This window comes from Leuresthes tenuis, unplaced genomic scaffold (genome assembly GCF_036924035.1).
Source record: "Leuresthes tenuis unplaced genomic scaffold, fLeuTen1.0.hap1 SCAF_20, whole genome shotgun sequence".
Classification (NCBI taxonomy): Eukaryota; Metazoa; Chordata; class Actinopteri; order Atheriniformes; family Atherinopsidae; genus Leuresthes; species Leuresthes tenuis.
This window is the reverse complement of record NW_027325374.1, coordinates 4,399,437-4,423,245: the sequence shown is the minus strand read 5'-3', so window position 1 is coordinate 4,423,245 and position 23,809 is coordinate 4,399,437. Positions and strand designations below refer to the sequence as shown.

General features: G+C 40.9%; 1 protein-coding gene across 1 annotated transcript; it reads right to left on the bottom strand.

The window, feature by feature from the left end:
* Positions 1-13,584: 13,584 nt before the first annotated feature.
* meox1 (mesenchyme homeobox 1) lies at positions 13,585-22,335 on the bottom strand. The gene is made up of 3 exons (XM_072373600.1): positions 21,043-22,335; positions 16,887-17,059; positions 13,585-14,500 (listed from the first exon to the last, which is right to left on the bottom strand). The coding sequence occupies exons 1-3, from the start codon at positions 21,539-21,541 to the stop codon at positions 14,378-14,380; spliced, it is 795 nt and encodes a 264-aa protein (XP_072229701.1). The 5' UTR covers positions 21,542-22,335; the 3' UTR covers positions 13,585-14,377.
* Positions 22,336-23,809: the final 1,474 nt, after the last annotated feature.

Here is a 23,809-nt window from a genome sequence, read left to right as displayed (position 1 = left end):
CGTGCAAAAGGTCTGCAGCTGGAGAACGGCTGCTCTGAGAGGACTAATCCTCGGGGAATTAGGAGGGATTTGCCTACGGGGTGCACACACATACCCAAGGAACTTGTGAGGGTATCTATACTCCTGTACGCAAACTTAGACACAAGCTATTCTAGCAGACTTTGAAGACCCTGGAAATTTGATTTAACAGTGAATTTAGCAGTGGATCAGACTTACACCATCAGTTTCATCTGCACCATTTTTTCTTCCTGACATCCACAAATGAATAATCGTTCATAGGGGCAAAATCATTTGTCATTGTAAATTTTATATACAACCTCCTGGTTTGCACTTACTTACAACGGTTTTCTGGGCAATGATTGACAATTGCTGACATTCTGTGTGAGATTACTTAGAATTTTACCTTCAAATAAAGTGGTTTGTGGTAAACTGCTGGCTTGCTTGCAACAGACTGAGAGAAAACAGCCTAAAGTTTCAGCTTGATTGGGGGCAATTGGGTTGAAAACCCCTGTACACCTCAGTCTGTAATTAAACCATCATGTGTGTCACCCACATTGCTGCCTGTCTCCCTGGTCTATCTAATTCACAACTCACATCTCAATAAATGGCTTTCCTGAACAGGGATGTCTGAACACTGTGTTGGAATGAGCGTATCTATAAATAACCTACACTCACTTCAATGTGTCAAAGCCCAAATCCATGTTTGGCACATCCAGATTGTATCACAGCAGTATCCAGATATTCAAATATAAATGTTTGCAGATAGGATACTCCATTTGAAATACTACTACATGTTACACGGCATAGTTTGCTGAATTATATATTACAATAGTTACATCCATATCCATCAGAACATGGAGCACTGACCTACTCAGGTTTTTCCCTCTCCCCAAAAGTGTTTTTACCCCGGCCTTCCTGTTCTGTGAGCTTATATGTGTAAAGATAATCAGAAAATGCTGTTTATATGGCAGTGTCTCATCCAGTGTAATATCAGTGTGCATGAAAACAGTGACATTGTATTAAAGGTGCACATCACCTTCAGCGTGATGGCAGTGTTGAGAGGGACCTTGTCACTACTTACAGCGAATTTTCTAAAGCGTCAAAGTCTGTAGAGGGAAGTTGAGGAGGTTGTAGGGGTTGAATCAAATGATTTTGAACAATGAAATCCGAGCCCAGTCTTGGACATTTTTTCTTCACATACATTAATTTAGTTTTCAGTTCTCTTTCCACTGAATATGTGATTTAGTTTTTTGGCATCTTTTGATTAGATTTAGCCACCAAAAGAACTCAAAGATGAAAGATTGCAGTTTGGCTGAATAGACTAAACAGATTCACATAACATCTCGAGAGGGGGACTGGGCTTGAACAACAAAAAAACCCAGAAGAATTTAAATCATCATGGACTTTGCTGTGATGTCTCAAATCCACAGAGAAGAACCTTTAAGATACCCTCCTTTCTTGTGGTAAAGAGGGAGGAGCCTTTCTCTAGAAAACAAAATATACAGATGTCTAAAAGCTTTAGAGTCTTTTTTCCAAACAAAGATGAGAAGCTAGAAGTGAACATGCATGATGGAATTCAGTTTGATATACAAGCTGGCCACATTAAACCTCCATGGATCTTTCCCTTTGACAACATGTGATGGTGTAAGAAGCTTCTCTTGGAGATGTACTATTTTTCATCAAAGTCTGTATCAGAGGAGCCAACTTTTGGAAATTTGTATAACTGACTGAATGCAGAAGGCCTTCAGTTGCTCCTGGAGTGAATATACCGACATGCTATAGAGTACAATCTATTTAGAAACACCCTTTTGGATCTTTTTTCAATTTGTTTTTGTTCTTGTTGATGCTTCTGTTTGCATGCATCACTGAAAATGTGAGCCAAGAAGGGGGGATGAAGTGCGGGTTGGGTGAGAATGATTCTGACATCATCACCGCCTGCTGTCTCGTCCTCTTCCACTGCCCTGATACTGACAGGTCTTCTATTGTTCCAGCAAAGCGTGGGCTCCCAAGGTTCCCATGTGTTAGAAATCATCCACCCACGTGGAGCAGACAGGGGCCCGAGACTGTGAAACTGTATACCGAGAGCCTGTGGGCTGCAGGACGGGCCCTGATGAAAGACAGTGTGACTGTACAGAGAATAACAAACGCCAGGCTCCTAGACACTGTGCACTTTATGGACTTACACATGTACCTGCACAGAGGCAACGCACACACACACGTACAAAGTAGGCAAACGTATACACACTTTGTCACGCTACAGGCTCATACAGCCCAGACTTAAGGGCCAGTGGGAGTTGGAGTGTGGGGGACGGTGGAGGGATGGGTAGTGGGAGAGATGGATGGATGGTGGTGGATTGGATTGGATGGATGATGAGGTTTAACAAATCCTGGTTCACAATGGTTGAGCTGACTTCTGCTTCTTCTCAAAGCTGGTTTGGACGCAGGCCAGGCTGAATGTGCTGGCACAGGTGAATCCACTCACAGTCTTGGCTCATAGAACCTCCACAGGTCGTTAAAACCCAGAGAAGACAGATCTGGGGAGTCTGTATATCTTCAGCTGGAGCTGGATTCATGGTATGACTGCATTTACATTCACTGAAATCATCTGCAGAAACTTGGAGCAAATATTTGTGTAGTTTCTTTTCATTCTGCTTGAGTAACAGCTGCTTGAGAAATCTTAAACTTGTGGCATAAACAGATGTTTTTAGCTATAACATTTATTTGTACGAATTCACAGCACTGTCACCCATAAAGAAACGGCCCCTACATCAAGCACTTGTGATCTGCTTGTGCTTCTACTGTTCTCGTGCACTATCCCACACTGACCCCACACAGGCTGCCCATTGTTAGATCGTGATCATCTCTTTTATGACAACACCTGTAGTTGAAAACCTCTGCCATTACGTGTCTAGATTTTTTTTTGTATGGAAACCCAAATCCCTGGAATTTATTGGAGGTAGTAAACTTACAGCTGATACTCAATAACAGTGCCATTTATTGATCAACGAGTGAATGTTAAAATTCTTTTCATGCAAACACAAAAGTCTCCTGCTTCTGGTATATTCAAACCATGTGACAACAATGTTATTGATTGTCTGCTTTTGGGGCAACATCTCCAAAATATTCCAACATTAAAGCTTCATTATTGTACATTTCTAATTGGTTCTAAAGTCGTTGTCACCTTATAAAGTTTTATGTTAAAATTGCTTTCAAATAGCCTATTCATCTATAGAGAAAGAGAACAGCATAATTCCTCTTCTTTTTGCTCTGTTGTGGTTTTCATCAACTCTAAAAGGAGACATCTGGCTCTTAAGCTGTTTTCACCATATCTGCTGTTTAAAGCAAGCCAGGCACAGATTATTTGCTGAAAATTGCTCTTTACTGTGGCTGGAAATTAGGCAACTAAAACAAGTTTGTAAGCAGTAAACTAACAATTACAGAAATGACACCTTATCAGTAACTCATCATTTGATGCAGTTACTCATAAGAAAACACTGAATAATTCAGCTTTAAAGAGGACATTCTCTATTACTTTATGGCTCTTATGTGCATGTTGAAATGGACACCAAAGGGAATTACTCTCTCTCATACCGAGTGCTGTTCCTGCTAGACGTTTCGGACAGTCTAGGTTGTTTTTAGTTCATTATCTATATCACCTTGAAAAACATTTGCATAAGCCTGGCTGCTAGTCTGACTCACCTTTATACAAAGAACGAGCAGCTGCCTCGCAATCCATCATTTGATCTACTCCCTAAAGCTGTTGCTAACCGCTGACCCTATAATATTAACTCAAAAGTGCTGACTGCTAACCCCAAAGCCAATTAATTATCATTAATGTGATTATGTTTTTGTTGCTGCAAGAACATAGGAGTTTCCATGCAGTCCTAACGTTTGAGGAACCCAGTGAATTACTATTCATGGCTATTTCTACACAACAATACATGAAATTAGTGATATCACATTACACAGGGCCAAAGAGTGCACATTAGCCCTCATGAGCTAACTGCACTCTGTGATGTTAGCTCATGAGCTAACTTTAGCTCATGAGCTAACATCACAGTTGGCGTTGATCATATGCAAACAGGTCAGAGCTAGAACTATGTAAAAATTCAAAGGGACAGTAAAAATGATGGAAACTTTTATACCAATTTTAAACCAATAAGAAAGGACCGATTGTGAGATATTGTTTTCAACACTTTAGTGGAACCTAACATCAAGCAGTTGCTAGCATTTCCTGAAGGTACGAAAAATAGATGGTCGAAAAACTGTGATATGGATTTGCAGTCCAGATACTACGGCTTCTTAAAAAAATATCCCATAAAATATGCATATTATCTTATCATCAATGTGGGTAATGAAAAAATGGAAGGTACTGTGACATGTTGCTCATACTTCTGTCCTCATTTTTATTAACTTAGATCACATTTAGTACGACTGAATGAAAATAACTGAGCGTGGCATTCAGTGTTCCAGCCACAAGGAGACGAGGGGCTTTTCATAAAGGATGTTCCAGTGTTTCCTATTCTAAAAGAGACAATAAATCAAGCATTGAAGCTGCTTTCCTGAGCATTTAGAGAATTAGACCAGCTCTTATCATGGCTGCTGCTTAAATACTTCCAGGTCAATTCACTCAGTTAGGAACCTTCTGTAAACAAAAAGTATTGTTCGACCACACCTCTTCTCTAGAAGATATGAAAATAGAATTATTAATCTGTAAGTAATCTCAATTAATGCTCAATTTTATGAGAGGAGGGGAATATCTGCACATGAATGTGTCTTGTGCAAGCTTAAAGAGACTGTCATGTGTACCAATACTTTTGGTTCTTATAAAAAGCTTTTTAATCTGCAGAAGCAATGCACACACTGTTATTATTCAGAAGACTGGTGTTTTTGCTGTCCTAGTCATGCTGTCTAGCACCCGTGACACCTTTATGAAGGCAGTGTGATCCCAGCGTACTCTGGGAGTGTTTGTGTTGATGGATGAATTCTCTCCTGCCTGATGCCATTGCCTCCAGGAAGATTTCCTGAACTCTCCTCAAGCCCTGGGTTGTTTTGACAGGGGACCTACAAGGTAGTAGGATGAATGGAGACCTAGTCACAGTGGTTGATTGAGATTCTGTATGTATGATGGAGAGTTCAGAAAGTTCAAAGTTCAACATTGCCAACATTGTTTTTCTCAGACTATTCTGGCTTCCTGCGTGTTTGGTGATCCTAAACTGACTTTAGGTGTGATGGCAGCTTCCAATAAGATCCACTTCTGTGCCAGAAAGAGAGATGCAGAATTGTTCTTTCAATGATACAAGGAAGGTACAAAGATATACCAACTTACACAGTACAGTGTTTGTACCTTCCTCCATTAAAGAGAGCATTTTGTTCAAGAGAAACCCTGGTTTTGGTTAGTTAAAGGTAATCTTTCTTTGAGCTTTTCTAATTTTAAATTAGACAATGGACAGGCAAAATTTATTTCCTGCAGTATCCAAAACATTAACATAGAATTTTCTTTGTATGGCTTCCCGACTTTGCAGATGTCTTTGAGACGAGCAGTGAAGCCGCGTCCTCCAACATCGATGCTGTATGTGCTTTTTGGTGAACAAGGCCCTCAATGTTCACTTTGCTCTGTAAACACTGTGATTGAGTGGTCCTCTGTGTGATGATTTTCAGAGCTAAACTGCTTCTGGATTTCCTGGTTCTACACCAAGCAGGAGGCAGCAGGTCAAAGTACCAACCAGAGGGAACCATACACATAAGTACCTTGGCCTGAGGCTCTGGTATCCACTTCGCTTAGGACGCTACATCCAAAACAGCCTTTGCAGGAAGTCTCACATAATTTAATGCTGCGTGGCTCCACAGTTTTGGCCCATCTTGACTGATTGTGCAATGGAAATCGAAGATTTATTACTCCTGCAGGAGTCGCTAATCACCGGAGACAAGAAGCGTTGGGGAGAAGGACGAATGAAGGCGAGCTGCATCAGTGACCACTGCACACAGGGTCGACTCGCTAGGCTTGTTCACTTACCCACAAATACATTGGCTGAAATGCAAGCTTGCACAGATGCAAACACATTTATTCTGACATGACACTCATGCAAACACATTTTGCTTGTGTTCCTCCTTCAACACAACGGTCGTCTTGGGAGGATGTGCGGAAGGCATTGCATATTTCTCCCTCCCTTTTTTACAGTGTCTGTCTTACATGTGAGAGAAGCTGAAAACAGACGAACAACAGAGAGGCTAAAAATGAGAAATGCATTTGTAGGTGGCCTAAAATGAGAATAAGGATGAAAAGAAAGAGGGGATGTGCGTCCACTGCTCCCAGGATCACAGAGAGGAAGACAGAGTGGGATTAAAGTGTGACAGCCTTCTTCAATTGACTTTCCCAAGGGTCCATTTCATTTGACAAAACCCAGTGTGCTACAGTCTTTTGCAGCCTAATGCAAGGTGAGACAGACAGATTGCAACAGATTCTTAATGTAATGTCCTTCCACCTTTAGACCCACTGCAATATTACATTCCAGTATGATTTTATCTTTACTCTGTCTCACGGCTACACAGCAGCGTCCTCTCCTATCAGCCCATCACATTCAGTTGAAAGACTCTTTGATGTGACCCGGGAGCTGCTGTCTCAGGAGCAGATGGAGTTCGTGGAGCAGAGCCCAGTAGGAGAAGGACATGCTTTAATTTATACGGTCGCCTCTTGTAGGGCTGACCTTCACACCTCCGGCGATCCATCAAGATCTTTTTCCCGCCAAGAGCTGCTGGAGGCGAATCAGGGCACTGGGTTTTTTAAATAAACTTTCTCCTGCGTGGAGCAGGTGAACAACCCTAACCTCATACCTTTAACAATTGAGCAGAGGTCGGGATTTTTTCTGCTTGTCAGTCTGTATTCAATTTTTATGTCAATCTGAGTCTATTTACAGTTCTGAGTCAGATACTAATCACTTCTGCAATTTAACGATTACTTCAGATTTGTGTTCTTAAAACAGATCTAAAAGAAAAATCCATATCTCCAAAGCTGTTAATTAAATAGTGCATATCATATCCAGCATTTATTTATGTTAATTCGTATATATCTATTTATATATCGGTTGTGTATTTTAGTTGGAGAATACAATAGCTGTGATGGGCATTTATAATCTTTAATTAATCTCTATTTGACACACCATTAATATATTCTTTGTTGGTCATTTTTTCTTCTTTCAGACAAATGGAAAGAAAGTTGGAAAAATTCCAAATTCCATTGAATTTTATTCATAAAGCACAGTTTAAGTAAACAAAAAGGTTTCCAAAGTGCTGTACAATAAAATAAACACAATAAAACATAATAAATAAATAGACTGTCCACCCGAGATAAAATATCTGCGCACATAAAATCAACAACCTACGTAGTGTTAAAAGCCAAAGAAAAGAAAAGACATTAAACATGTACAAATCGGTCCGTAATGAATTTGATTATTTGCTTATTAAAACATATATTTTAATAAAACTTACAATTGTCTTTGTTTAGCTAATCAGTTGGGGAAGTTTCACGGTGTTTTACCCCACAGTTATTTTCTCACTCTGAGCCAAGAACTCTACGACAGTTTTCACTGAGCTCATTCATAGCCTGATTTATCTAATGCCATGCTAAAACATGGCAATTATTTTCTGGATATTTACTAAACGTGAGATTTATGGAGCGATGAAAGATATATCCGAACTCCCCTCTGAAAAGCTGAATTATAACATTCCAGCTAAATCACAGGAATATTAAACTTGGTTCTATCTGTGGTGTTCGGATTCATTTCTGGGCTTCTGCATGAGGAATGTGTGCAAATTGCTGTAAATTATAATTTACAGTATTTGCAATACTGGAATGAATTATGTCGGTGTAAATAATTAACAAGGGAGCTTTCACTGTAATAGGTATTAACTGAAAAATTTGTGTTTTTCTCTTCTCGATTAAAATTAAATCAATCCTGTGAAATTTAACAATAAGATTATTGCCTTATGTTTGTTGATGTAATATCAACATATTCCTGATGTAATATTCCAATGCAGCAGGTATAGAAAATACTGATAATGTAGACTAACGTATGGTGAACTGAATAATGATTCAGCCCAGTAACTACAGTGGTGTCAGCCACTATATTTCTTCGGGCTTTGAGGTGCACGCCACGTTTGCCATTAGTACCGTTTTATCCATCTCACTGACTCACAACTGGAAATGTTTTCAAATGGAAACACTGTCATGCAGCTACTCTTGTAACCACAGGTTGCATTTGTCCACAAATGCAGCATTTTTAGCTTTGAGCTACTCGAGAGCCTGCTTGCATCAATCGAGCGTTTGGCTGAATTTGCTGGAAAGCTGTTTTAGGAATATTCCTGACGAGTGCTGAGAGTGAAGTCAGCGGCTGCTTGGAACTCTGACGAATGTTTTCTTATTGCTCTTTGCCCACAGAGGTTGTGTTCAAAGAAGAGGAGTTATTTCAAGAATGTTTCCTACAGCTGAATCTGCTTTAATAATCACAGTTAACTGGGACTAGCTTTGTCCATATTTGCGGTGACAGCCACAGCTTTCAGTTGGTTGTGACTGTCAACTTGATGTAATGATGCAAAGATATTCTTTGAGTTTGAACTTCAATAAGTTAGTTTGTTACACAAACAAAAACACGGTAAGATAACATGTTTAACAAAGATGAAGTGCTTTCCGAACAAATATGTTTAAAGGAAGCCTAAATTTCTTCTTGGGTGTTTTGGCAAGCCTCAACATCCCACAGTCACAGTACCACCAATTTAAATCTAATCCATAAATTTGGCCACCCCTGTGTCTTTAAAAGGAACCTCTATGGTGAAAGAACAACATTCCCGTTTCATTAGTTTACACTGCTGATATTAATACTATCATTACAATTGGACATGGTTTATTTTGACTACTATTACCGCTAATACAATAATAGACTCTAATAGAGGCTGAGTGAGGGGGCGGGGGGGTGCACAGGATTGGCTTGCAGGAGTCATTCCACCCCCAGCAGCTGCAGTGGGGGCCCAGAGTGGTCAGACGTACAGTAACACTTGACCCCAACTCTGTGGAACAACCATCCCACCCCACCACCCCCCCGCCAGCTCCAGTCCCTGCAGACCAGCAGAAAGGGCAGTAACCTCTGAAGGCTTTGTTTGGCCGGCCGGACTCTGAGCATAGGCCCACCATTGTAAGTCTGGGGACTCCTGAGCTGGAGCTCTTGTTTTCTTTGGGAAGCAGGAAATTGGATGACTGGCTACCTGCTACAACAACATCCTGTACTTGAGAAGCCGTCTTTTCACCCATACCCACCTATTATTTCCCTTTTCCATCATACACAAGTGGTCAGCCGGCAAGCTTTTTCTTTTTTTTTCCTCTGGTCCTGGGGGCCCTGTGCGTGGGTTTGTCTAGGTTCCACTCAGGTTGAGATCAAATTGGCCCCATCCAGATGCTTCCGTTGAAAATAGTGTGCAACAGCCAAATACTTTAGCTTTTGGAGCCAGACCCCACCTTGTCAGGTTAATGGGCCTTTTGTGAGCTGACTGGAATGACAGCGATGGTGTGCAAAAAATGAATGTTCCTATTCAAACACACTCACATCTACTTATAGCTCTGTCAGTGCTTCTCAGGTCACTTTAGACCAATCAGAGTGATCTGTGTTGGGTCTGCAGAAGACCACTTGCCACTGTGAAAACATTCTTAAGGATTATGGAGCTATAGACAGGATCTGTGTGGGCGTTGATGAGAGCTGATTCTGATCTGGCCTCGGGGACATCCGACCTCCGTGTGAGATATTAATGGAGATAATTATGTCATCATTGGACAGGGTTTTATATGTTGCAGGAGCCCTCAACCCTAAAATTAGGACTGCACAATCCACCTCGATAAGATTGTCTTGCAGATTTTCACTGCACCTGTGACTGTGTTAGTGAGGTGCATGCACACAAACCTGCACATTTACCTGAAGTCCTTTTGTAGGATTTGTAGAATATAATGCCAGTTTGTTTTATTTCATCATACAGTATTGATTTAAAACAATTTGTGAACAAAGGTCGGCAGTTAAAACCAGTTAAAATCAGTAGCATGTGGCACATGTGTTATGTCACTTTCAGCCAACTCAGAAATTAAGGAAACTAAGGAAGTGGTTGCTTGGAGCAGTTAATTAGTTGGAAAAATAAGTCAAAAATACAATTTGTCATTGTGAATTTGTATTTACATTCCCTTAAGAAATCTCAGAAACTCTCCTTTCAGTAGTTTTGGACTGTCCTTTTTCTCACCACGTGCCAGTTTGTGAATCTGCAGGTTGTGTTCAGTGTTGTATCCAAGCTCAACAAATAAGGAACAAACTATGAAGCAAGATTAATGACTCAGCAAGCTATTTTGCTATTAGCTATAGTTTTCACAGTTATCCCAAACAACAAAATCAAAGAAGTCAAAAATATCAAATGTTGTGCGACGATGTAACAAAACTGAAGAAGTTCAATTGATGTTGAATAAAGTCATTCAGTGTAACACATTTAGCTTTGATGTTGGTCAAATGTTAGCATTTCGCTGCTAAATTCAACACCAATACAATGTTGTTTCAGCTGCATCTTTTTAGAATTGAACCTGTAACATGTTTGATCCGCCGTGGATTTGAATCTTCTCTAAAGAATTTAATCTGTGCAGTTGCATTAAAAGGTTGTGTGTCGTGTTACCACGACAACCATGCATTCAGTTGGTCATGCTAATTGTGCTGTGCTTTTTTTTTCCCAAAACACAGATTGAGAAACTGATCAGTTTAGGTCTCTTTAAGCAGAGAATATTTGAATCAATCAAAAATGTATTTGATTGACAACTTCTGTGACACCCACGTTATTAAGGGACAAAATCAGAGCTCAAGTATCTCTCATCAAGTTACAAGTTTTTGTGCAGCTGTCAGGAATTAAACAGCAGTTTGTATTAACAACTAACATTATCATTAACGGCATTCTCCTGCCTTGATTGCAGCACCTGTGATTTTTATATTTCTCACACTTTCCATCAACATAAACTGTTCTTCCTGTGCCTGTTACCTCCACATAGAGTTTTTCCTATTGTCCAGTAAGCTAATGAAAAAGAAATCACGGCTTTGTTGAACTTTCTTTGCGGTACAACCCTAAAGTCTGGACTCCTCAACACCAGTACTCAACACATGTGGTCGTCCTTTTGGGTAATTTTCAATGTCCACTATGGTTTACCAGATGTCAATCTAAGTCGTTAAAAATTTGTAAAAGATGCCATGCGACTGCTGCAAAACACTCTCTAACAGACCACATCACTTTGGTAATCGAGAAGATAAAAATGTTTGTTGCAGAGAGAAGTGTGATGTCTAAGGCCAAAAATATACTTGCTATTAAGTGAATGTATATGTGTATATATGTATAATTAAGATAACTACCTCATGTAGCCTGCGTTTGTTTGAAATTTCTGTTGAGCACATTTCCAAAAAGGAACAACACATAGGCAAGATTCAATATTGTCACCTTCTTCAAATATTGGCCTAAATCACTTTTTGACAATTTTTTTTTGCTTAAGTTGGCTCTTCATGATGTTGGGCGCCTCTGGTAAAATCACCTACAGCCTAAGTTGATCAGGCAATCCTTCCCCTGTGGTATAACGGCCTGTGTCAAGAGTGTAAATTAGGCTGTTTCAATTTGCCGTAGTCACAAGACAGAGTGACTGTCATCTTTTTCAAGATGGCGGCTGCTTGAAAAAGAAAGAAATTCTACTTAGCTAGTGGTAAATGATAAGGTTTCCTATAATAATGGCTACAAATGTTGCACAGTTATTTAGTCTTTTATTAGGCAAAATAGCTAGCTCTGAAAGTTTTATAATAGCTATTTTATACTGGCTAGCTAACTAGCTAATCGTTGATATTCTGAATATAACAACAAAAACATTATAACTAAAAGAAATTTACAAAGGCTCCTCTTTAGTTTTGTCTTTTTATTCAATGAAAAATCTCACTTGAACATTATATTAGTAATCATAACACCAATGGACTGCTATCATATTAACCCTGTTGCGCAGGCCCTGGAGGCAGCTCATGCATGCACCTCACTTTGAGAATCCCTGATGTAGCCTAATACCAGTGACCAGAAGGCAGTGAATGTTTTTCAGAATGAGCTCACATTTGTAACCGTACACCTCAAACGGATAAAAGGTTTTCCTTTTTTGGTAGGAGATGCGATTGACTGTTTTGACACAGATCAGACCCCATTCAATGAAGACAACAATGAGACCATCATTAAAGCGATGGAGCAGCATGCATCAGGCCAAGACTCTGTTTCAGATGGAGAAGACAACACTTTCAACACTCCCATTGATGTTGCTGAATATGTCAAGCAGACATGTCCACACCATCAAGAAGACACATCTGATGATGATGTTCTCAGCAATCCAGCCTGTAAAGAGGCCTCTGCCCCTGAAAATGAAGACAGTCTAGCTGTTACAACCACTCCAGAGCAGCATGGTCCTCATCTAGAGGATGTTGATGTAAACAGTACCTTCGAAGGAAGGACATGGGCACCTCAGTCCAGGAACATAAGAAGAGTAAATCCAAGGACAAATGTCTTAATGGAATAAGTGTAAAGGCTATAGGTCCTCCCTGTCAGCAGCGGTAGTGGATATTTCAGAAAGTTTGGTCAACGAACACCTGGGAAGAACTTGGGTTATACATCACCGCAGGTACAGGCAGCCACATCTTCAGTATCACCTTCATGAAGCTGTGATCAAAGCCTTTCATTAGCAACATAACCTAAACCCAGCAACGCGACACAGCCTGGTTTATTCACTTTAAATCATTTTATGGATACCTTTTTATGGATACCAGCTTTTTTTAAAAGATCGCTCAAGATTTTCTCAGCCAGTGAATGAAAACCAAGCTCATTAAACACTGGATTTGAGTTTTGTTCACAACTTCAGTCTCCTGGTTCTACCCTTTTACGTGTTTGGTAATGCCTTCAATAGGACAGGGAACGGCTCTCGTGTCGCTTTGTGCTCCAGAAAAGGTTTCAGCATGTGATGAGCTGAAAGACGGAGAATCAGTGTTCTGGAAATAGCTGTCTGCTGATAGATGGGGGATGAAACTGAGCCAGAATGTTGACCCGAATGCCAAAGTGAATTAAAATACTCCAATATACAAAGTCTGGGTATAATTTTGTTGTCACAGACCAGTTTAGGATATTCAGGTAACTTTAATGTTTGTTACTTTGATAAAATATTACATTTTTGTTTCTCTGGCACTTAAAGATAATGTCAGCTCTGATTGGCTGGATGTTAGCCAACGAGAGGAAAGCACCCATCTAACAGCACAACAATAGAGCTTTTTTAATCGTTCAAAATTAGATAAATAAGATACAAAGGTCAAACACACTCTGTGGTTCATACCCTCACCCCTAAAATGACCTCTAAACATCAAAACTAAATGTCTAACACTAACCTAATTCAAATCCAACCATAAAAAAGAAAGCTTTAAACTGATGGGGCACAGCACGTTAGTCCCAGCAAAGCTATGAGACCACCGTTGCCCCCCAACATATACAGAAAAACACAACCATGAACATGTTATTCATAAACGTCAATATCACTTGCTAACATCAAAAGCAAATGGAAGCAATCTAACCCTCTGTAATCATTTAGTTTTAGCAACTGCAGCCACATAATGTCTCACCAGAAAGGTCCACACGTGCATCCATCAGCCAAGAATACACTCGATCTGTACCCTCTGTCCAGTCGTAACTCAAATGTCGCAGGTGGAAGAAATTATCAAGATATGTTCCCCATTTTGCAGAAGATGATTTATTCTATTTGCAGAAACAGTCAACATCTGTGTTTTATCAATAGCATTTAAACTGTGTAAAAAAAAGAGTAATAAAAAAAATGCTTGACAGAAAAAAATATATATCAAGGAAAAAGAGAAACTGACAAAATAATAATATTTAAAAACATTTGATTCTGAGGCACTTACGGCTTGGAAAATGAGTGCAGTCTGAGTTTCCCCAGGTGGCTTTAGTCAAGCGTCAAAGGCCATGATTACAATACTGGAACCAAAGGTGATGTGCTCGGGCACATTCGCATCACAGTCTGATGTCATCACCAACCTTAAAGCTGCTGTTTGTCACTCATCCACAATGACCTCAAGTTTCATTAATATTTAAACACAGTCACTACAAAAAGAGGGCGGCTCTCAGTGAGTATTTACCAATAATAAAAATGCAGTTCATTATGGACACAAGTCAACTATTTACAACAGCAACAGCTCTGCTCAGAGTTTTTCCCAAATGATTTGGGTCCTTAAAGTTCTGACGGTGTCGAGTGGAACGGTGGCTTCTTAGTTTTTTTCAGTGCTGGCAGCCTTCATTCAGAGCTGGGTGACGCAGCTGAGTCTATGTCGTCATTTTCCAGGTCGTTGGGTGAAGATGACTGTCCTCCCTTCACTCTCTTCCACTTCATCCGCCTGTTCTGAAACCAAACTTTAACCTGCAGTGAAGAAACACACGTCACGCCAAATTAGTGTTTATAATGATATAATAGAACGTCATCCGCTCGAACGCACCGAGGTCAATTTGAGCTAATTTAGGATAATCACAGAGAATAACCTTCCATTAAATGAAAGAATACAAGTTCAAATAAAGTTGAATCTTCAATTATTTTGATAATCCGTGGATCATTAATCATACGCTGAGTATTTTCAAGCAAAGATGCCAAACTGTCACTGTTTGTAGCCTCAAAAATACATTTCTGGTGTTATTTTCTTGTTTTTCTTCGCGTTGGCCACATCAGAGTATTTCCAAGAATTTGAAAATTCTTCAGTTTATTCATATTTATGAAGTGGATCAACACACTGGATGAATATACTAAATGTTTTTATAATATATGACAGTAAAAGCTACGGATACACACTCTGCATGTGGACTTAAGACAATAAATCTACACCAGATATCATTCTCACACTGCTCAGTTGAACTTGTAACAGGATCACTGTGGATTTTCTCTCCCTTTTTGCAATTTTTAGCAAAATTTATGACATGGTCAGCAGAAAAGTAGACAAATAATTCCCCACAAATGTCTCAGCGCACTATATAAAATCACTCTGTTTGCACTGGCCTTGCAAAGACCATGAATTGTCAGTACAAAGCACTCAGTTCTGGCTCAGGAATCCCTCCAAATGCAGGCAGAGAGTATCAAATACACAGTGGGTCAAAAGAGTCGGCGATCAGGAAGTCGGCCTACACAGGATGTGCTTTTACTGTACTTGCAGTGTGGACGGTGCTCATCTGTGTTTGCACTGTTCCGAAATGAAAATGATCTCATATTTTAGCTGTCCAGCGAGAAAAAGCTGCAAATACTCAAGTCAAAGAAAGGGGAGAACTTAAGTCAGTCGACCAAGTTTGTTTTTAGAGCCTTAAATCTTTAACATTGGTTCCTAAATGTATAGTTAAATTTCCAAAAAGGAATAAGAGATTCCCTTAAAGAGAATTGTAGGTTTTTGTTCATAAAAACTGGAGTAAAAGGTACATTCTTTGGGGATTATTTTCAGCTGTGGATCAGTACAGCAGACAGATGGCGTGTGGGAGATTGAGTTGAAAGAAACTGCTGTATGTTTTGTGGTCATGAGGGATAATTGGTGCAATAGAGTGGCTCAGTGATGTATGTTTGGACAAAAACCAGTCCCTACGACAAAAAGGAGTCAAATAAATCCAGCTTTGGGTACTCCTCTTTTTATTAGGATAAGTTTGTGCTGAAATTTGGTGTCTCCATTAGTTCAATTTCTTCTCACAAAAGACAAATTCAGTGTAACTGACAGGCGGAAAAACTGAATTTCATTGTTTTCTTGTTTCATAATTCAATGTAATTGGTGGCCCTTTCTGTCTGTGGGTTAATACATATGCAACTGAGGAAAAATGTCAAAATGTGTGTGTTATATTGTGAAACTGTCAGCAAAACCTTCCCCTTTAATGAGGTGCCGCACACAGAGCAGAGCTTGAGGAAAGACTTATCCGTATGGTAATTATCTCAGTTAAAACTATGGGACATGACTGAATGTGCAGAGTCAAAGCTCAAGTCTATTCTTCTTTGAGAGGTTTACATAGGGGAGGTTTATGGTTCTATTTCATAAAAAATTAAAAACTAGGCTCTCTATGTCCATCCAACGTAAGTGCACTTCAACAAAGCTTTGGCTAACCGCTGCACATCCCACTAAGCATCCTCCCCTGTGACTCTGAGATTCAGATAAATCTGTTCCCACATACTGCAGCCTGTTCGAATGAGTCCGCTCATAGAGACTCATTGAAATGACAGCGACTCGCCAGAGCGTGGAGTTGGAAAACGCTGTTTGGTTGCAGCGGGAGCTCTGAATTAAGATGGACCCTGGCTGTATGTGTGTACGTGTGTGTCAGGGGTCTGGGAATTAAATTTAGGAGCAGACGGCAGTATGTGTGGTCACTGTGGCAACGCAGCCTCATTAGGAGGAGCTGGGACACTGAGTCTGACAGGCAGACTGGGGTTCAATCCAGCAGCATTGACACATGTTAGCCCGATTTCACTAAGTCTGGAGCCGCCTCCCACCCGTTACAGCTGCATGTCATTCTGCTAGAAGCACAGACTGTGGAAAAATTGCTCATTGTAATTCAAATGCAACTATGCCTGTGTATTAACATGGCACTACAAACGACAGCCAATCGTTCTTCTTTCAAGAAAAACACCTGCTTGTTTAATTTAAAAAACACTTTTTTCCATCTACCTCCAGCCTTTCAAAGTTAATCAACACAGTAAGATCCAGCACAAAAAGATTTACACCTGATGTGGACTCGTGACATTCTCCTTCATCCTAAGTAGAGTCGCACACGAGGGAAAGGTGGTGTACCTGTCTCTCTGTGAGGTCCAGATTGACGGCGATCTCGTAGCGACGAAGCCTGGTCAGGTAGTTGTGGTGGGTGAACTCAGCTTCCAGCTCTCTCAGCTGCTCTTTGGTGAAGGCTGTGCGTTCCTTCCTGGCTTTGCAGCTGGAATCCACCTTAAAACTGGAGTCCTGGACGTCTGGAGGGAGATGCATTTAATACATAGTGAGGTGCCCTTTAACTATGATTTTAAAGGAAGTTATGAACATATTAAACCACATCAGACCAAGCTGATCTGATTTAAATTAGCTCTCATCTTTTCCTGATTAGCCTCTACCTAACTATTAAACGAACCCGAAGGACCACAGACACCAACAAACCACAACTCCAAAGGCTTTTTAATAGGAGCCCCTCATATAGTAAACACTTTAACCAGCACCTTAAAAAAAGACCACCCTGACCTGACCTTTTGAGTCCCGCTCACCTGCATTGTGCATGTGCAGTATTTTCATGTGCATTCTGCTGCATTCTCCCCTTATTTTTTTTTATTTAAGTGTATGCAATATACTGTATGTCCACGTTTCTACAGCCGAGCGTTAATTCACGGTGAGTTTGTGTGCAGACAGTGGGTGTGAGAATGCATCAGCTCAGGGCAGGGGCCACCAAACCGGCCACAGAGGGACTGAGTTAGGAGAGGAATGCAGCGGAACATCGTTAAAGCCTCTAACAAAAGAACAAAGGTGCGGATGTGTCCAGGTCTGAGAGCAACGTGGGCGTGTGTGTGTGTGTGTGTGTGTGTGTCAGAAGATTTCCCACAGGAGTACTCAAGGCAGATCCACATTAACTCATCTCTACGTGACAGCAAACATCAGAAAAAGCCCAAGATATCTCTATGAATGTGGCGGTCAGTTGAGCAGAAGGGCCAGTAAATGGGATTTTAACAAGGCTGATGTTAGTTTTAATTTGTTTTCATGTGAGAAAGCCTTTGATTATCAGAGCCCAAACAGTTTGTTGCACATTATTCTCAGATTTTTTTACTTCAACGCCTTCATATGGTCTGAAAATGATAGAATCTTAAACCCAATTTACTGGAATAAACAAATGAAAGCTGGTTGATTTAAATTTCAGTAACTGTGGTCCATTGAAGGGAATTAATTTTGGTAATAATTGCACATTGGTAGCAACACTGGAAGCTGATGTAATCTCTTGAAAATGGTTCTAATTTGTCAACGGGAGAAGTTTTGCTCTGTGCTTGCCAGAGCAGTGGGCCAAAATGTGAAATGGACTGCAGCACCGGGTCCAGATGTGACTGGGCAGACCGACCTACGCTGTGCATGTGTGTGTTTGTGCATGCCTTGTTTTGTTTTCCAACACCTGAGTATCCGTGCTGAAAAAACACTCTTATTGCAGCTCAGGTGTCACTCATGGAGCTCTGCTACGAGTGTGCCGACACTGCCGGGTCTTGTCAGGTCTGGTCTGGAGTTGTGTCCAACAGGTTTACAGTTCGACTGAACACCTGGCGGGGCACATACTGGCCACACTAAACAGACCCCCAATAAATATCCTGCACAGCCTGAGGCCGTAAACTTGCAGGGTGGAGGCTTCTGCACCCAGCAGGGTCTTAAAGACAAACAGCATTTGGTGCTTTTCGGGTGGATGGTGCAAAGGCAGTTTGTCTGAATTAAACCTGTTGTAAATTAGCCCCAAGTGAAAATTAAGTGTGCGACCGATTGCTTGATTTTCATAAGTAAAAGTGGAACAAAGAACTGATTACACTTCCTTTAAGCCCCTTTATTTAGCATTTTAGGGCAGTTAACAGTTCATGAATATTTGATTTAATACTCTATTGTGTGCTTGATAGCAGATTTTTTAGTAAAGCATTTGTCAACGATTATGTTGACAACATCAGATGTAGTTTTGAAATGTTCTCATTAAATTTGAACATGTCATTTTAGACCTTTCAGTAAATTCTCAGATTCAATTAAATTAATTTCTACTGGATTTACTTCAGTTCACTGCAAAAAAATAATAATTTCAGGGCACTTTTATAAGAAAGCACTTGGCGAGTGTGAGGGGAAAAATGTATATAGGCAATAAATAAATGATTTATCCCAATGTTATATTAATTCACTGCTTAAACACACTCTTAAGAGGAGATGCATTGTTGATTAATACATTTACAATATATTATTTCAGTATTTCATTCAGATGTGCTAAACTAACAGAAGTTTAGATTATAAACACCATCTGTGTTAATGGTAGAAAGTAGGGTTTTTATCTTAAAATCCATGTTAAATAGAGGGCTGTATTATATTTGTCAAACTTTGGACTCAAGTCAATGTCAGGTCATATAATCTTGGTTTTAAACTTTTGGCAACAGCTCTCTGACTGCACCACATTTCCATATCAGCACAAACACACACAAGCAGACTGTGGAGCAGCTGCATCTGTACTGCGACTGCCTTCAGGACATTTTCCTAATATATGCTCTTCTACCAACTTGTCAATTCAAAGGCGAACGGCTCTTTTCTGAAACCAAGAGCTGATGTAGTGGTCAGACATATTGCATGCACTCAGAGGGAGATTGTGTTACGGCTTAACGACAGGAAAATGTCAATGGATAAGAATGTAAGAAGTGGGCTCGCAGGAAAGTGAATTTACCAGACGTGGTCTGGCATGTTTTCAGGGTAGTGAGTGGAGGTTACAATAAGGTAAGAAAGGGAGGGTGGGGGCGGAGGTGGGGGGTGAGGGGGTCCTCCCTCCACCTCCTCTTTTTCAATTAAACTCATGCCTGTTGCACACGTTGGTCACATAACTTTTGCACACTTTATATAATCATATTAGGAGTGTTACTTTGAAGAAACCGGGTCATAGTTCTAGCAGCTAGTTCTCAATTAAAAATGTTTGGTTTTTTTACCGTTTTCTAGGGTTTTAGAATATTTCTGCCCCAATTTATAGGAGAGGTAAGTTCCTGTTGTAGTGATTTTTTTTGCCTTATGGATGCTCGGGCCGCTCCCCCACTGCAGATTACTCAGTTTAGAGAAATACGAGTGGGTCTAACTGGGTTTTATTTTGTCAGGGTGAAAATCAGAGGATTAAAACTGTCACACATTTAGATTCGGTTTAAGCATAAACGTTTTCTTTGGCCTGTAGGTCTTGATACTAAAACTACACCTGAACCTTTTAGGAATTAGTCTTGTCATGGCTATCGATTACTTTTGCCTCCTATTAGCAAGTGTGAAATCAGATAGGAGGAGTAAATGATATTAAATTCAAAAGCATTACCAGTGCTACTTGTTTGAATGTTAAATACATCAACTCACTGTGAGTGAGGACGAATGAAGTCATTCTTTTGTGGTGAAATGTTCTGGAAACAGCCAGTAATATAGATACTTTTTATTACTAATATGGAGCAATGGAAATAACTGTTAAATTCTAGTTGCTAAAAAAACAATCTGCAGCTTCACATGGAACTGTGTACAAGCTTATTTCTCTGATTTACTTTTAAAAACCTGTGATAAATTAAGTCTGAAGCACCTGTGATGTCTTAAAGCACTTCCCACGGACACTAGATGACATTTTTTTACCTATTTTCAATGTGGCCGCGCTGTTAAGAAACAATGCTTTATTCCCAGAGGATACAGAGGCATAATGAAACATTCAGATGCCTCGTGAATCATCTCAGCCCCTTTAAAGCTCTTGAACAATAAGAGGATGCAACTGCTACTTAATGTGCATCTTGGACACAAAACTTTTGTCACCTACTCACCTTTCACATAGCGATCTGGTGAGATTGCTACTGGAAGACCAATTTGAGGAGGAAATTACAAGAATGTGTGTCCTAGCCAGCTGTGATACAGGGCGCGGAAGAAATTGTTGACCCTGACACACTGTTTTGGTATGTTTTTTATGGGGTGTAAAGGCCTGCCGTATTTTACACCTTTCTGTAGACTTTTGTCAAAAAGAAAAGTTGAAGAAATTATCTTTTTTTTAATTTTTGGGTTCGATATTTTCATTCTTCCTCCCTATTTTTTTTTAAAGGTCGAGTACAGAATAAAAAAGTTTTCAACGTTGCCAAATGAGAATTTTACAGTTACATATTTTCATTTCAAATCCTTCCTGTTGGGAGGTTTTGAGTACCCTCCAGCGGACTGCCCTCCTTTCCAACACACCGTGACTCACCTGTGACATCTCTCTTCCTCTTACTGGAGCTTTTCTTGTCCGAGTCGGCCGACGCCACGCTCTGGGGTGAGTATTCTCCGTCCAGGCATCCGGGAACGCCGCCTGGCAGCCTGTCACCCCCTACACTGTCCAGCTCAGGCCCTCCACCTCCACCGCCACCTACAACTGCAGGGGCGACAGGTGGACACGCCTCGGGTGCTCTCACTCGGGTCTCGCAGGGGTTGAACTGCCAATCGGCTCTCTGGTAACCACCCTGGCTCTCTTGGTACAGTCTGTCGTCACGAGGGTAGGCAGCGTGCGGCGCGCTCGGCACAAGGCAGGAGCTGGAGAAGTCTGTGTAGGCCAAAAACTCAGGCTTCTGGTGGAGGGAGAACGGGGCCTGCTGGTAGGATTGGTGCAGATTGGCTCCTGGGACCCCAGAGTGAGGGTTCCTCATGCAACCCCAGATGGGGCTGCTGGGATGGGCGCTCCTCATGCAGCTGCTGGCTGGCTGATCCATGGTGACGCAAAAACACTTCAAATCTTGAATAAAGTCTGCAAACAAGTCTCTGCCTTGTTGAGGAGTTTAAACCCTGGAAATCTGAATCTGTCACTTTTGAGAAATATCCACTTCAGCTGCCTACATGTACATCATCGAAGGTCTCATTGTATCTAACTCTGTAATACTCACTTCTGTCAGAGGCTGTTGACTCTTCCACAGCCCAGAACGCGTGAGGATGGACGCCTTCCTGTGACAGCGTGTTTCCCTCTCTCTATGGGAGTGTGTGTGACGTCCTTCTGAGCCTCTGGTCCCAACACACTCTCACACACTTTCCCTCTGCCTCGCACTCACACACACCTCTCTCCCTCAAGGATCTGACTGACTTGTGGCTGAGTGTGAGAGCTGCATCTGCAACTGCATGACTCCCCTTTTCTGGCTGGCTGTTTTCACAACTCTTCTAAGGCATTCTTGACAAGTGAGCCCTCCTCCTTTTTAAACATATAGGTGGGAAAAAGTGGCAAGTTTATGGAATGTAACATGAGACTGCGGAGGAGGAGCCCTGCCGGCCACATGTTGGTAGTACCCTTCAACCAACCCTTCCTCATCAACTATTAATCACGGGGGAAATTTTATATGCACATCTAATGGGCTTTCCAGACATGGGGCTTTTTAAAGGGACATTGTCTGAGAAGTATAAAGCAAACACCCACCCACATGGGAGTAAGGGACCCTGACTTTTCAGCTCCTTAGTGCTTTCTGACACCCAATTTAGTTCCTTTTTTGACACCTTTTAGTGGAAAGTTAACCATAACCCTTTCCCTCTGCACCTTGATCCTTGCCTGTCCTCTCAATATGAAAATTCCCTTTCTTTCTCTCTCTTTTTATGGCAGTGCATGTGTTTGAGTGTGCACACCTAAATCCACCTGGCTGGACTTTCCTCAGCTTGAAGGTGAAAGGACGACTGGATCTGATACTGGTTACGTAAGTGTTCACACCTCTCGGGCTTCTCTCACGTTGGCCAAACGCAGTATGAATTTCAGAGCCATATTTTACAAACACAAGCTCATATTTTGTCCAAGCAAACCCAATGTGTTGTGTTTCTGTGTGAAGCTCTTCTCACTTATCTGAGATATTAAGCAGCAGTAGCTCCGATGTGTGACAGCAGTTACATGAAGATTAACCACATCTGGATCGAGCAAGGTTGCACTTATTCAATTTTCTCGTCACAAATTTTTAATCTCATAAGGAAAGTCACTTCCCCATGAAGTAATGTCTCTAATACCATTAAAACCTTTTTGGCTAAATCAAATTTTGGACTTGAATACAGCATATCTGTTACCCAATAAACCCACTGAACCACATTGTACTGAAATGCAGTTTTTCTTCGTACTGCTCATATTTTGGAGCTGAGGTTTGCCCTCCTTCTGTGTCCTCACTTTGCTGCTGACCTGTCAGGGGTGAGGGGAGGTGGATCACACTTCCACTGACAAGAGAGGGAGAAAAAGAAGCTGTGAGATGAGGCAAAAGTGAAAGAATATAAAAATGATTTAAAAAGTGTACATTACTGAAAGAAAGCACTGCAGAAGTTGCGAAACTACCGCTGACTGCTTTGCAGCCAGACAGAAAGAGAGAAAAGAATGAGCTCAAGTAGCTAAAATGACCCTTTTATGGGTCTTTGACAACTGGAATAAAAATTTATCCTCTTTTTCAGACTTTACTTACGGTTGTCACAATTCAGACAAAGAAATTGAAAAAGTGAATCCTTTTGCTTTTAAGGCAGGAAGGAATGAAAATAAAAGATTTGATTATGAGACTGGCAATAAAATCAGGAGTGGACTAAATGAAACACAAAAAAATTAGATAGAGAAAGAGAAAGAGAGACTGAGAGGAGTGTTTGAGGTCACACAGCAAATCCTTTCCATTTAGCCAGCGAATTGTTGAGCCATGAAGCATCCCTCGCTTTTACTGGCAGCCGGAGCCCTGGCCACACCGCAGGGAGCAGGGGTTACACTACATTTGCGGTCAGAGCAGGGGCCATCTGTGTGTCAGTGCAAATTAGTGTGTCTCTGTGTGTGTGTCCCAGCATACAAGCCAGTGGCAGTGTGCACATGTGACTCAAAGAAGAGATAATTCACATTTACATTTAGTTATTTAGCAGATGCTTTCATCCAAAGCGATTTACAAGCGAGGAACAACAAGCCTCAGAACAGTAAGAAGCCGACTCTTTAAGTGAAAATCAATTTCAGTATATTCCAGCGACAAGAGTACAAGTGAGTCTTCAACAGA